The sequence below is a fragment of the Myotis myotis genome, unplaced genomic scaffold, assembly GCF_014108235.1.
Source record: "Myotis myotis isolate mMyoMyo1 unplaced genomic scaffold, mMyoMyo1.p scaffold_m19_p_1, whole genome shotgun sequence".
Taxonomy (NCBI): domain Eukaryota; kingdom Metazoa; phylum Chordata; class Mammalia; order Chiroptera; family Vespertilionidae; genus Myotis; species Myotis myotis.
The window spans coordinates 49,297,580-49,310,030 of NW_023416313.1; the positions used below are offsets into that span (position 1 = coordinate 49,297,580).

The 12,451-nt window shown below is 41.1% G+C and overlaps 1 protein-coding gene across 7 annotated transcripts in view; it reads left to right on the forward strand.

Moving 5' to 3' along the window:
* Positions 1-12,451, forward strand: part of ART3 (ADP-ribosyltransferase 3 (inactive)) — a 117,381-nt gene that overhangs the window by 91,640 nt on the left and 13,290 nt on the right. For all 7 annotated transcript variants that reach the window (XM_036336951.1, XM_036336961.1, XM_036336910.1 and 4 more), the window contains one exon: positions 2,124-2,841. In XM_036336951.1, the coding sequence (XP_036192844.1) occupies positions 2,124-2,841 (718 nt within the window). The remainder of the gene's footprint in view (positions 1-2,123; positions 2,842-12,451) is intronic.

A 12,451-nucleotide genomic window follows, 5' to 3' on the forward strand; every position in this document is an offset into this window, starting at 1 on the left:
GCCTTCTTTTGGAAGCTTTGGAGTTCTCTGACCCAGCTGCAGTTTGTTAGGTTTTAGATTGCATAAGGCCAGGCCATTCATATGCAAAAGCCTCTTCGCACAGCTTGAGTGGGGTTGTAAATTGGGTGGGGTGGGGTCTCAGGGAATCACCAGGGCAGAGCAAACAGCAATGGCTGCCTGTCAGCCCTGCCCCGAAGAGGTCCCCAGGTCTCTGTGTCCCTCAGCATCGTGCAGGAACAATGATCACTGCAAGTACTTCTGAGAGAAAGCCGCCCTCGGGTTCCAGCCTGATGCCAGACAATCCAGTTTCTCCCCATATGAGTCTGGGTCCCCAGAGTCTCACCCGGAATGAATTCAGAGCAGTCGGGAGCTTGTATCTCCCTCCGATTGAAAAAGACAACAGCGCACCCAGTTGCCAGCCCATTTCCGCGCGCCTCCGTACCTCCACACCTCCTCCCAGTCTCAGTGTGCTTTTCTCTTTCCTTCTAGTTGTATAACTTCCCCTCAGCCAGCCTTCCCGTGGTTCTGGATGATATCCATTTTGTCTGTTAGTTGTAGTTTTGATGTGGTTGAGCGAGGCAGCAAGTTCAAGTGTTTACCTATGCCGCATCTTGGTTCTCTTCTACAGCATTCGCTCATCCTATTTTTTGATCAGTAGGTCAGAGTACAGGGTTTTATTTAATTCACTTCAGTGTGTAGATGCTTGGATTTCAAAAAATAAATATAATGCATATCCTATTGATTAATTTGCAGTATAATAAATATATTTTTATAATGAAATTAAAAATAATCACAGTTTGTTGAAGGCTTGACATGTGTCAGGCATGGAGCTAAGACTTTGCATTTATTCATTATATCACTTAATCCTTACAAAATAATTACAATTAACACGTTTCCTTACATTAGCCTCATGTTTAGATGAAAAGATTGAAGCTCAGAAATGCCAAATAACTTTCCCATACTTAATTAGTACCTCGTTAGTGACAGAAATGGAATTTAAACCCACACCTTTCTGACCCTAAGCTAGTGTTAATTGCATTACACCACCCTGTTTCTCTTATGTATCATCTAAAGTTGAATTAGGCCTTTTTTCAGTTATACATAGCAGAAACAATGCAAACGTGCTCAAGCATATAGGGCATTTGTTGCTTCTTATGATTAAGGTAAAATACAGTCTTCAGGTAGCTAGACCCAGGGCCTTACATAATGTTATCCGGGCTTCATCCCTTTCTTTCCACCTCAGCTCTGCAAGCCTTTCTTTATTGGTTTTATTTACAGACAGGACTTTCCATGGAACTAAAAGGATAACTATTGGCTTCCCCAAGTCAATATTATCCTTACAGCTTGTGATTGTAGAGAAAGAAAGAGTGCTCTGGTTTTTAAGCCTGATTTATTGCTTATTACTGTGTGCCGAATCAGTCCTACCCAAACCACATGGACAAGGGAGTGTCCTAAAAAGAAGAGGGGTGATATTTACTATTATGTATTTATCATATATAGTATTTCATGCATGATAATTTTATATTCACTCAACAGTTTTGAGGGGTTGAGGAAATTGGCTAATATTTTCAAAGCCAGGATTGCCACCCATTTCTTCAACTTTATACTCACTGGTTTTTTCCTCGGTACCACAAGGTTCAAATAAATGAGTTACAGGCATAATCATACCCATATCTTACCCACTAACATTTACTCTTTCACACAAATAGGTAATAGCTGAGAAAAGTTATCAATAGCAATGGAATATACTTTCTACATAAAAACATATCCAGCCCAGCCAGTGTGGCTCAGTAGTTGAGTGTTGACCTATGAACCAGGAGATCAAAGTTCAATTTCCCATCAGGGCACATGCCCAGGTTGTGAGCTTGATCCCCAGTAGGGGGCATGCAGGAGGCAGCCAATCAATGATTCTCTCTCATCTTTGATGTTTCTATTTCTCTCTCCCTCTCCCTTTCTCTCTGAAATCAATTTAAAAATTTTTTTTAAAGAAAAAATATCCAAATTTGGTTGTAAGCAAGGGATAGATTCTTGGCAGGGTATGAGAGTGTGGAGGTAGTAATGTGAGAGAAAAAGACACGCCAAATATCTTGTTTCAAGAATATTAATTTCCTTTTCTTTTGAAGGTGAAGGCTAATATGTTAGACATGGCAGATAATGCATTTGATGACGAATACCAGAAATGTACTGACAGGATGGAAATCAAATATGTCCCCCAACTGCTCAAGGAAGAAAAAGCAAGCCATCAGCTTTTTGAGGATGTGTGGGAAAATGCAAAAGCCAAATGGGAAGCTCGGAAGACTCATCTCTCTCTCCCTATGAGTTTTAAGGATAACCATGGAATAGCCCTGATGGCATATATTTCTGAAGCTCAAGAACAAACTTCCTTTTTCCATCTGTTCAATGAAGCTGTGAAGATGGCTGGCCAATCTCGAAAAGATTATATCTATGGCTTCCAATTCAAAGCTTTTCATTTTTACCTGACCAAAGCCCTGCAATTGCTGAGAAGACCTTGTGAGGATAGCTATAAAAATGTGGTGTATAGCACAAGCCAGGGTACTTCGTTTACCTTGGGAGGGCTAAACCGAGCCAGATTTGGCCATTTCACCTTGGCACATTCAGCCAAACCTCAAGCAGCAAGTGATCAACACATTCTGTTAACCATTCACACATGCTTTGGAGTTGCCATTGGAAAATTTGTTGATAAAGAAAATGAAAGTGGAAGAATTATTATTATACCTCTGAATGAGATTTTTTATGTGTCACAGGATGGGGCTAGCAATAATCTTATCCTTCGAAGCACAAACAAGACCTGCAGCCATTACGAGTGTGCATTTCTAGGAGGTATGTGTCTCTGTTCTGTCTGTGCTTGTCTGGGAGGGGAGGAGAAGCATTCTTAGGACCAGGGAGAGATTAGGGAGGAAATTAAGAGGTGTTTGAAAGAAGAAATGACATTGGTGGTCTCTAGGCTAGCTCTTTTCATACTGTTAGTTTCAACCCCCCAATTCCCCCCCAAAATTAGTTTTATCAAACTAATACATTTGCAGTATTATTGAAAGTTAAAAAAATAAAATAGTACTATGAGGCCATCATTTTCAAATAGGAGCAGTGTGCCCTTCAGGGTCATTTGGCAAAGGCTGGAAACATTTTTAGTTGTCACACTATCCCTAGTTGCTACTACTATCTACTGAGTAGAGTCCAAGGACACACTAAACTGCATTGAACAGCCCCCCACAACAAAGACGTACCTGGGCCAAAATACTACTATAAGGCTTACAATGAAAAGTAGCAGCCCCCTTCCCACCCATTCCCATTCCCATTTGCCACTCCTTGGTGGCCTCCATTTCTTTTGTTTTTTAGCTATTTTTTTTCAGGTACTTATTGTTATGGTTCTAAGTAAATAAAATGCTTCAGCATGTTAATTCTTGATTTTTATCTGTTCGCTTCACAGTATAGAGAATGAATATTTAGCTCTCATATTCCATACATTAGTTAGGAATTCTTTATTGTATTCATCTTTAACAGAGAACTTACCTGATAGCTCTCTTTTAATAAGAAGTCTAGAGTAGGCTGTCCAGAGTTGGTACAGTGTCTCAACTATTTCATCAGTAACTTAGGCTCTTTCTATTTCACCAATCTTAGCATGTTGGTTTGTTGATTCATATTTACAATGTGACTGTTGTAACTGTAGACATCCATTCATGTTCAAGACAAAACAAAGGGGAAGAGGGATGGCAGCCAAATCTGCCTATTTAATCAGGAATGTAAACATTTTCCCAGAAACTCTTAGATTTCTGATTATCATTGACTGTAACAGCCACTTATAAGAAAAGCTTGGAAAGGGGGTAATTAGCATTTCCAGCCTCTATACTACAGGGAGGTAAGGGAGAAGGGAATTAGAAATAGCTGGTAGGTCAGTAAACTAAAAGTTTCTGATAATCACCACCTTCATCTTCAGTATCCGTGCATTTCCCTTTTCCCATTCTCTCTGTGTAGTAAAGACTGGTACCTTTTTAAGTACCTCTTTACCCTAGGGTTATTAGTAGTATGATTTTTTTTTTGTTTCCTTAGTTTTTTATATCCCATCAATAGTTTACCTCCAAATCCTTAGAAATATAAGTCTCTTCTCAATACATTCAGATACTCTCTCTTTTTCTTTCTTTTCTGGACATACTTCTTCTGTATTCCCCCATTATCCTGCTATATGCTGTGCTCTCTAGGCTTGTTGATTATCCTGGCATCTCTCTTTACTACTATTCTGAGACTTTCTTTTGCTTCTCCCCTATGAAGAACCCCCTTCAGCGGTTCTCAACCTGTGGGTCGCGAACAATGAAAATACATCCTGCATATCAGATATTTACATTATGATTCATAACAGTAGCAAAATTACAGTTACGAAGTAGCAACAAAAATAATTTTATGTTTGAGGGTCACCACAACATGAGGAACTGTATTAAAGAGTCGTGGCATTAGGAAGGTTGAGAACCACTGTGACCTATATCTTGGATTTCTTCTCCTTCCTTGAAGCCTCCTTTGTTTAGTGGGGTAAGGGTTCTCTGGAAATTTTCTGAGAAAAGGGACATTGAGGCAAATGTTCTAAGACTGCATGTCTGAAAAATCTACTTTTAGGCTTGAATAAAAGTATGTGTATATTGGTATTTCTGTTTCAGAAATTGTTTTCCTAGGAATTTTAAAGATCTTCCTCCATTGGCTTCTAGTTTCTGGTGCTGCTATTGAAAAGTATGAAGCTATTCTGAGTACTAAATCTGAATGAGACCTGCTTTTTTTCTCTGGAAGGTTTTATGATGTTTTCTATATCCATAACATTCTGAAATTTTATGATGTTGTGCTTTGGTGTATGTGAGTAAAGGGTTAACAAAACTCTTCCTACTTTTTTCTATGAAAATGGCCTCCAGTTGCTCTTCTAGCACTTTTTCTCTGAAATCTACTAAAGGTGGAAATGACTAATGGTAAACTGCCTAATTGTAAACATAATCTTATCTGCTGGGATTATGAATGAACTGTAAATACTTTGGGGAAAGCTATAGTATTGGGCATTCCTGAATGTATTGTGACATACCCAGGTGTTCTTGCTGAGTTGTGGAAGTACATTCATAGACTGGTATAAGAGATACTGCCTTCTGTGACAGATCTGTGGCATGAGGCTATGAAGTTAGGATAGTTCCTGCACCCATTTGTGTGCTCTTGCTTCCTTGTAACTGAGCATCATTCTGGGGGCTAATCGCCCTGGACTTCTGTAAGGACTTGCATTGAAGAGATGTATATCATGATGTTCTGTTGCTAAACATATGCCATGTTCCCTGCCTTGCATTCTTCTGCAAAGCTGGTGAGGTGATGGCCTTTTGGGGTCTTAAGAGTGTGATTATTTTTCTGAACCCAAAACCATGGCTGCTGGTCATGCAGAGTGAGTATTTCAGTAGGACCTCAGAAGTGGGATGGACATTTAGATTTGACTCCACGTGACCAAAGCACTATGAGATAAAAAAGAATAGGATGGGGAAGTGCCAATGAGACATCTTGCCTGGTTGGTGGGCTGATCCACTTATGATTTAATGACAGAAGCTATGTAGCCATTGAGGTGCCTGAGACACAAAATTTAAGGAGATCCTCAGTTTGAGGGTCGTACACTTGCAGCATCTGCATTTGCATGACCCTAAAAGTGAGTGTCTCTTCAAGTTTGCGCTCAGCATCTCATTTGCCTCACCCTAGTCCTGGCCCTTAGTTGCAAGTAAATGAGACTGTTCACCTGGAAGGGCAGATGGTGATTGGAGTAAATTTGTGTAGAAAGGAAAGATGCTCATTCTCCTTATCAACCCTACATTAGACCTGACCAAAAGCCAAGTAGGTTGAAGACAGCTCATACCAGCTTATGGGAACTGATTGTGGGCATATATGTCTTCCCATTTCCTCATACATCACAGTAGCTTGAAATTGGCCATGGTTGAGAGTTATACCATAGAAATCAGCAAATACTACAAATCAGGACCCCCTTACCCCCACTGCAGAACTTGTTCAACTTTACCAGCACATCACAGCCAGAAATCCAGTTGCATCTGGGCTGTCAAAACAATGCCACTCTTGGTGCTCCTGATGCATTTAGCCACATGCCATTTGTAGAGGCATTGGTTCTACAGAAACCCTGGCTGCAGTAGCTACAGGCCAAATAAATCACTGGTATTTGGTTGATTAACAGAGGTGGGCAATGAAGCCCACAGAATCCATGTTTGCGAATAGGATTATGATGAACAAAAAGGGTGGAACCATTGGGTGGATTCAGAATGAGCCGGGGCTCAGACCTGCATGGGCTAGTGGGTTATGAGCCCCATGTGTGGAAGGGGCAAGTGGAGGGCACACCTCTGTGGGCCAGCCCACAAGTTCAGGCAGAGGCTACACAGCAGGTTAATGTTCAAACCAGCCACAAGGGGAGACCTTTGTGGAGGCTCACATGTACTATTTGGAGAGCTCTGACAAAGTCAGGCCACTGCACTTGACTGTGTTGATTTAATTCCAAACTGAAGTCTAACCAATGTCTTCTGCTGCCATCAAGAGATAACTACTGGGAACCTAGGCTCAAATCTAGATCATTGAAGCTAAGCTTTTGAAACACTGTGAAGGACAATAACCAGGGCTTTTGTTTGTTTGTTAATAATCCTCACCCAAGGATATTTTTTCCATTGATTTTTAGAGAGAGTGGAAGGGAAGGAGGGAGGGAGGACGGGAGAAGGGAGAAGAGAGAGAGAGAGAGAGAGAGAGAGAGAGAGAGAGAGAGAGAGAGAGAGAGAGAGAAACATTGATGTGAGAGAGACACGTACATTGGGTTGATTGCCTCCTGCATGGACCCTGACCCAGGGCAGGGGTTGGAGAGTGCAACAGAGGTATGTGCCCTTGACTGGAATTGAACCCAAGACCCTTTAGTCCGCAGGCCAACGCTCTAACCATGGAGCCAAACCAGCTAGGACACCAGAGCTTTCTTAGAAATAAGCCAGGAGGGTATAATCAGAACCTTGTTCCATTGTGACTAACTATAATTTTGGATGAAAAAAGACAATATTTCTAAAAGGAATTAAAAAATTATACTGTACTAAATTTAGTGCTAACACAGTCCTGTGTTACTGTTCTGAACTTGCTTATGATTTCCAAGATAAAAATGTGTTGTGGGCCTTACAGAAACTAGTTAGCTAAAAAATAAATAAAATAAAATAAAAAATTAGTTCTGTTGGTTAGGAAGAGGAGAGAATACCAATGTCCCACTAAATAATACAATTCCTGGTGGTCAAAGATACTAAACTTGGTATTCATTCAAAATTAAGGGAGTGAATCGTGGTAACAAAAGCCTTTATCCTTCCTCATAGGAGAATGAGGTTAATTTTCTGTACCAGTGGTTGTCAACCTTTCAGACCTCACAGACCACCACTAGTCCGCAGAACACCAGTTGGCGACCACTGCTCCAAAGGTTTCCTTAAACCAGCGGTCACCAACCTTTTAGACCTCATGGACCACCAGTGGTCTGAGGACCACCGGTTGGTGACCACTGTTCTATACTGTTCTTCTAGAATATTGATAAAGGTGGAGTGGTAGCTGTGTAATTAGGCTACATTCTTTATCATTAAACATGACGCAGCTTGCTTCCCCAGAGTGAGCAAGAGAAAGCAGGAAACAGTGCCAGCAAGTCAGTCTTTTGCAACCTAACCATGGAAGTGATGTCTCAAGAGGAGAGGATTACATAAGGGTGTGAATATCAGGAGACAGGATCTTTGGGAGCCATAATCCCAGCCCATTGTAGTCTGTCACCTCCCCCAGGGAATGATCCAAATCAGCTCTCCTTTTCATAATGATGAGTTCTATGGTGACGTCTGCAGACAGAGGAGAGTAGCTACATAACCACTGGAAGCAAAATCAGCTACCAGTTTCATATACTGGTGTTTTTTATCTGATTAATATGATCAGTTTGTTTACTGAGGTCATATAAAATATATGTTCATTTATATAAAATAAAAGCTGGTATTTTATGAATATCTACCCACATGAGTCAGAATGAGCACACCCATGCAAAAAGGAGAGGAATATATTCTTCCTCCAATTCCTCTCATTCTCCAGCCCCTAATTTGCTGGTGTTTGGGAACTAAGTCAAGACAGAGGTTAGCAAGATTATAGGCAACTTGTAAATAGCTGAAGACAGCCAGACCTGTCAGTCCTGTAGAGATCTTCATTGGGGAGGCTGGTAGAATTTTTCATTTGAAGTCCTGGTCCTTTATAATGATTCCCTTACTGTAGTAGATTATAGACAATGGAGGCACATGCTTGATTTGTTTTGTTGGTCTCCAGAGGCTTTTCTTTATAAGGAGTCACTTCATGTGAGTATATTTGTGTGTAACATAAAGGTTGAGTTCATGAGTTGTGTTTGTTGCATTTATTTCCACAGAGAGGACTGCATTGGCTTTATCTTTAGTAATTGAATCCTGGGTGTCTCAATGGCCTGATCATACAGCTAGGGCAGTAGTGTTGGCACATGAGTGTAAATAAACGTAGATGTTCACCTTGCCTGGGTCATCATTTGAAGTTCAGCTCTTCACGTAGAGCATCCAAGGCAAGTTACCATCATTATAATGGTCTAGAGACCCGGTGCACGAAATTCATGCACTGGGGGTGGGGGGTGGGGGAGTCCCTCAGCCCAGCCTGCACCCTCTCCAATCTGGGACCCCTTGGGGGATGTCCAACTGCTGGTTTAGGCCAGATCCCACAGGGTTGCCCCCAACTGCCCTCCCCTGCCAGCCTAGTCACCCCTAACTGCCCTCCCCTGCAGGCCTGGCCTCCCCTAACTGTCCTTCCTCCCCTGCAGGCCCAGTCACCCCCAACTGCCCTCCCCTGCCAGCCATCTTGAGGCAGCCATCTTGTGACCACATGGGGGCGGCCACCTTTGACCACATGGGGGTGGCCATCTTGTGTGAGGGTGTGATGGTCAATTTGCATATTATCCCTTTATTATATAGGATGGATGCAGCCTCCTATTGGATTTGTCCAACATGGGGACAAGCTGTTTTGTTAGAGAACTGTGCTGTCTTTTCAGTTGTGAAGTCTTGTAGGTATGGCCCCCATTGGGTCAGTAGTTTGGGTAAAGTAGTAGGTAAGGCTTTTGTAATGGCTAATGTAGAGGTTTTCAGACTTTCTCAGTTCATGGTCCTTTCCTTAGTGTTATCATAATTTATTTCAGTGTCCCTAGGCTAAAAGAAATACCCCAAAGTTCCACTTACTAGGTAAAGTCAAACAACTCAATAAGCATTTATTTCCTAACATCTTAGTAGCTGTTTGAAAAAAGAATACACAGAAATTTTTAAACTTTATCTTTATTGTAGAAACTATTACAGATGTCCCCATTTTCTCCTCTTTGCCCACCTCCACACAATTTTTTTAAAGTACTATTCTTTCATTCTTAACCATAATAATTTGCTAATGGGATGTATATGCCTATTGGATACTGCACAGCTTCTTAAACCTTGGAATTAGATTAGACACTACCTTATTTACTGATCCATGTTAATTTTTACATATATTTGCTTTTTATCACAACAATTGCTGAAAACCAGCTTTGCAAATATATCATCAAACAGAAAACCAGCTTTGCAAATGTATCATCAAACAGAATGTAACATGGTATAACTTTGAAACTGCATTCTACCTCCAGCTAGTAGTTCATGCAGTATCTGACAGATATCAATGATGACTATGTTTATCTTGAAATTTTAAAGTATCCTTTGGTATCTTGTGAATTTGATTTAGCATTCAGGGACATCTCTACTACTGTTTAGAAACTGCAGGTCTGATAGATGGGCAGCCACCTGTTTGTGAAAGTGGCTAAGGCCTTAGGAACCAGGTTTGGCCCTTAGTTGGAGGTAAAATTTTAATGTGACAAGGGATCATTTAAAAAAATAGCCAAAACCGGTTTGGCTCAGTGGATAGAGCGTCGGCCTGCGGACTGAAAGGTCCCAGGTTCGATTCCGGTCAAGGGCATGTACCTGGGTTGCGGGCATATCCCCAGTAGGAGATGTGCAGGAGGCAGCTGATCGATGTTTCTCTCTCATCGATGTTTCTAACTCCCTATCCCTCTCCCTTCCTCTCTGTAAAAAATCAATAAAATATATTTAAAAAAATATATTTTTTTTTATTTATTTTTATTTATTATTTTAATCCTCACCTGAGGATATTTTTTCTATTGATTTTTAGAGAGTGGAAAGGAGAGAGGAAGAGAGAGACAGACAGACAGACAGACAGAGAGAGAGAGGAACATCGACATGAGAGAGACACATTGATTGGTTGCCTCCTACACATGCCTCTATTGGGGCTGGGGAACCTGCAACTGAGGTATATGCCCTTGACCAGAAATTGAGTACCCTTTTGTCCAGGGGGCAACGCTCTAACTACTGAGAAACACAGCAGGGCAATACTACTGTAGTTTTATTATCACCAGTCAGCTGTGAGTTAGGTCACAGACATCTGTAATTTCTTAGGATCTGAAGGAAATAGGGAACTCTTGGGAGGGTTTAATTTACTATTGATTTTCAGGCTTCTTACTGTAGTGTTCCCTGGTAAAATGTCAACTTACAGGTTTTTCAGTGTGTTTTGTGGGAAAAGGCACTATTCTTGACCTGTGGGGTCTTTCCCTGTCTTTGGGTAATTTCCTCACACATATAAGCTGATCAGTATTTTGCCAAATACTTCAAAGGGAAATCCTTTGAAGATCTCCAGGGTTCTGGCTCTGAATAGCTCCCTTCTTTAGTACTATGTAATAACCAAATTACCCTGCTATTTTCTTTTTAGAAAAAAATTTAAACTACTTAATAGTTATAATATCATTCGATTTTTCTGTTTATTCTTTTTTTTAAATTAAATCTTTATTCAGATTATTACAGTTGTTCCTCTTTTTCCCCCCATACCTCCCCTCCACCCGTTTCCCACCCCACCCTCCGCCCTCACCCCCCCCCCCACTGTCCTCATCCATAGGTGAACGATTCTTGTTCAGTCTCTTCCTGAATCCCCCCCCTTCCCCCTCCCCCAAGAATAGTCAGTCCATTCCCTTTCTATGTCCCTGATTCTATTATAATCACCAGTTCATTCTGTCCATCAGATTATTTATTCACTTGATTCTTAGATTCACTTGTTGATAGATGTGTATTTATTGTTCATAGTTTGTATCTTTACCTTTTTCTTCTTCTTCCTCTTCTTAAAGGATACCTTTCAGCATTTCATACAATACTGGTTTAGTGGTGATGAACTCCTTTAGCTTTTTCTTATCTGTGAAGCTCTTTATCTGACCTTCAATTCTGAATGATAGCTTTGCTGGATAAAGTAATCTTGGTTGTAGGTTCTTGGCATTTATCACTTTGAATATTTCTTGCCACTCCCTTCTGGCCTGCAAAGTTTCTGTTGAGAAATCAGCTGACATTCGTATGCGTACTCCCTTGTAGGTAACTGACTTTCTCTTGCTGCTTTTAAGATTCTCTCTTTGTCTTTTGCCCTTGGCATTTTAATTATGATGTGTCTTGGTGTGGTCCCCTTTGGATTCCTTTTGTTTAGGGTTCTCTGTGCTTCCTGGACTTGTAAGTCTATTTCTTTCACCAGGTAGGGGAATTTTTCTGTCATTATTTCTTCAAATAGGTTTTCAATATCTTGCTCTCTCTCTTCTTCTGGCGCCCCTATAATTCGGATGTTGGTACACTTGAAGCTGTCCCAGAGGCTCCTTAAACTATCTTCATATTTTTGGATTCTTTTTTCATTTTGCTTTTCCAGTTGGATGTTTTTTGCTTCTTCGTATTTCAAATCTTTGACTTGATTCTTGCGATCCTCTAATCTGCTGTTGGGGGTCTGTATAATATTCTTTATTTCAGTCAGTGTATGCTTAATTTCTAGTTGGTCCTTTATCACAACCTCGAGGGTCTCATTAGATTTCTTGAGGGTCTCATTAAGTTTATCGGCGGTTTCTAAAAAATTCTTGAAAAACCTTAAAAGTGTGGTTTTGAACTCTATATCCAGTAGTTTGCTTTCCTCCATTTCTGTCATTTGTGTCCTGTTTCTTTGTCTTGGCATTTTTTATGCTTCCCTGTGTTGATAGAGTGGCTTTGTGTGCTAGGTGTCCTATAGGGCCCAGTGGCTCAGCCTCCCCAGTTACCTGAGGTAGACACTCTTGGTGCACCCCCATGTGGGCTTTGTGCACAGTCTTATTGTAGTTAAGCCTTGATTGTTGTAAGTAACTCTGGGAGGGATTGACCTCCAGGCCAATTGGCTGTGAGAATCAGCTGTGTCTGCAGTGGGAGAACTTCTGTGCTGGAGACATCCCTCCGGGGCAAGACTTGCTTCAGTGGGGCTTTGGTGCTCACTGAGTCTACCCCCTGAGTGTGTCCTTTATGAATCCGAGGAACTTCAATCTGGATGGTTCCAC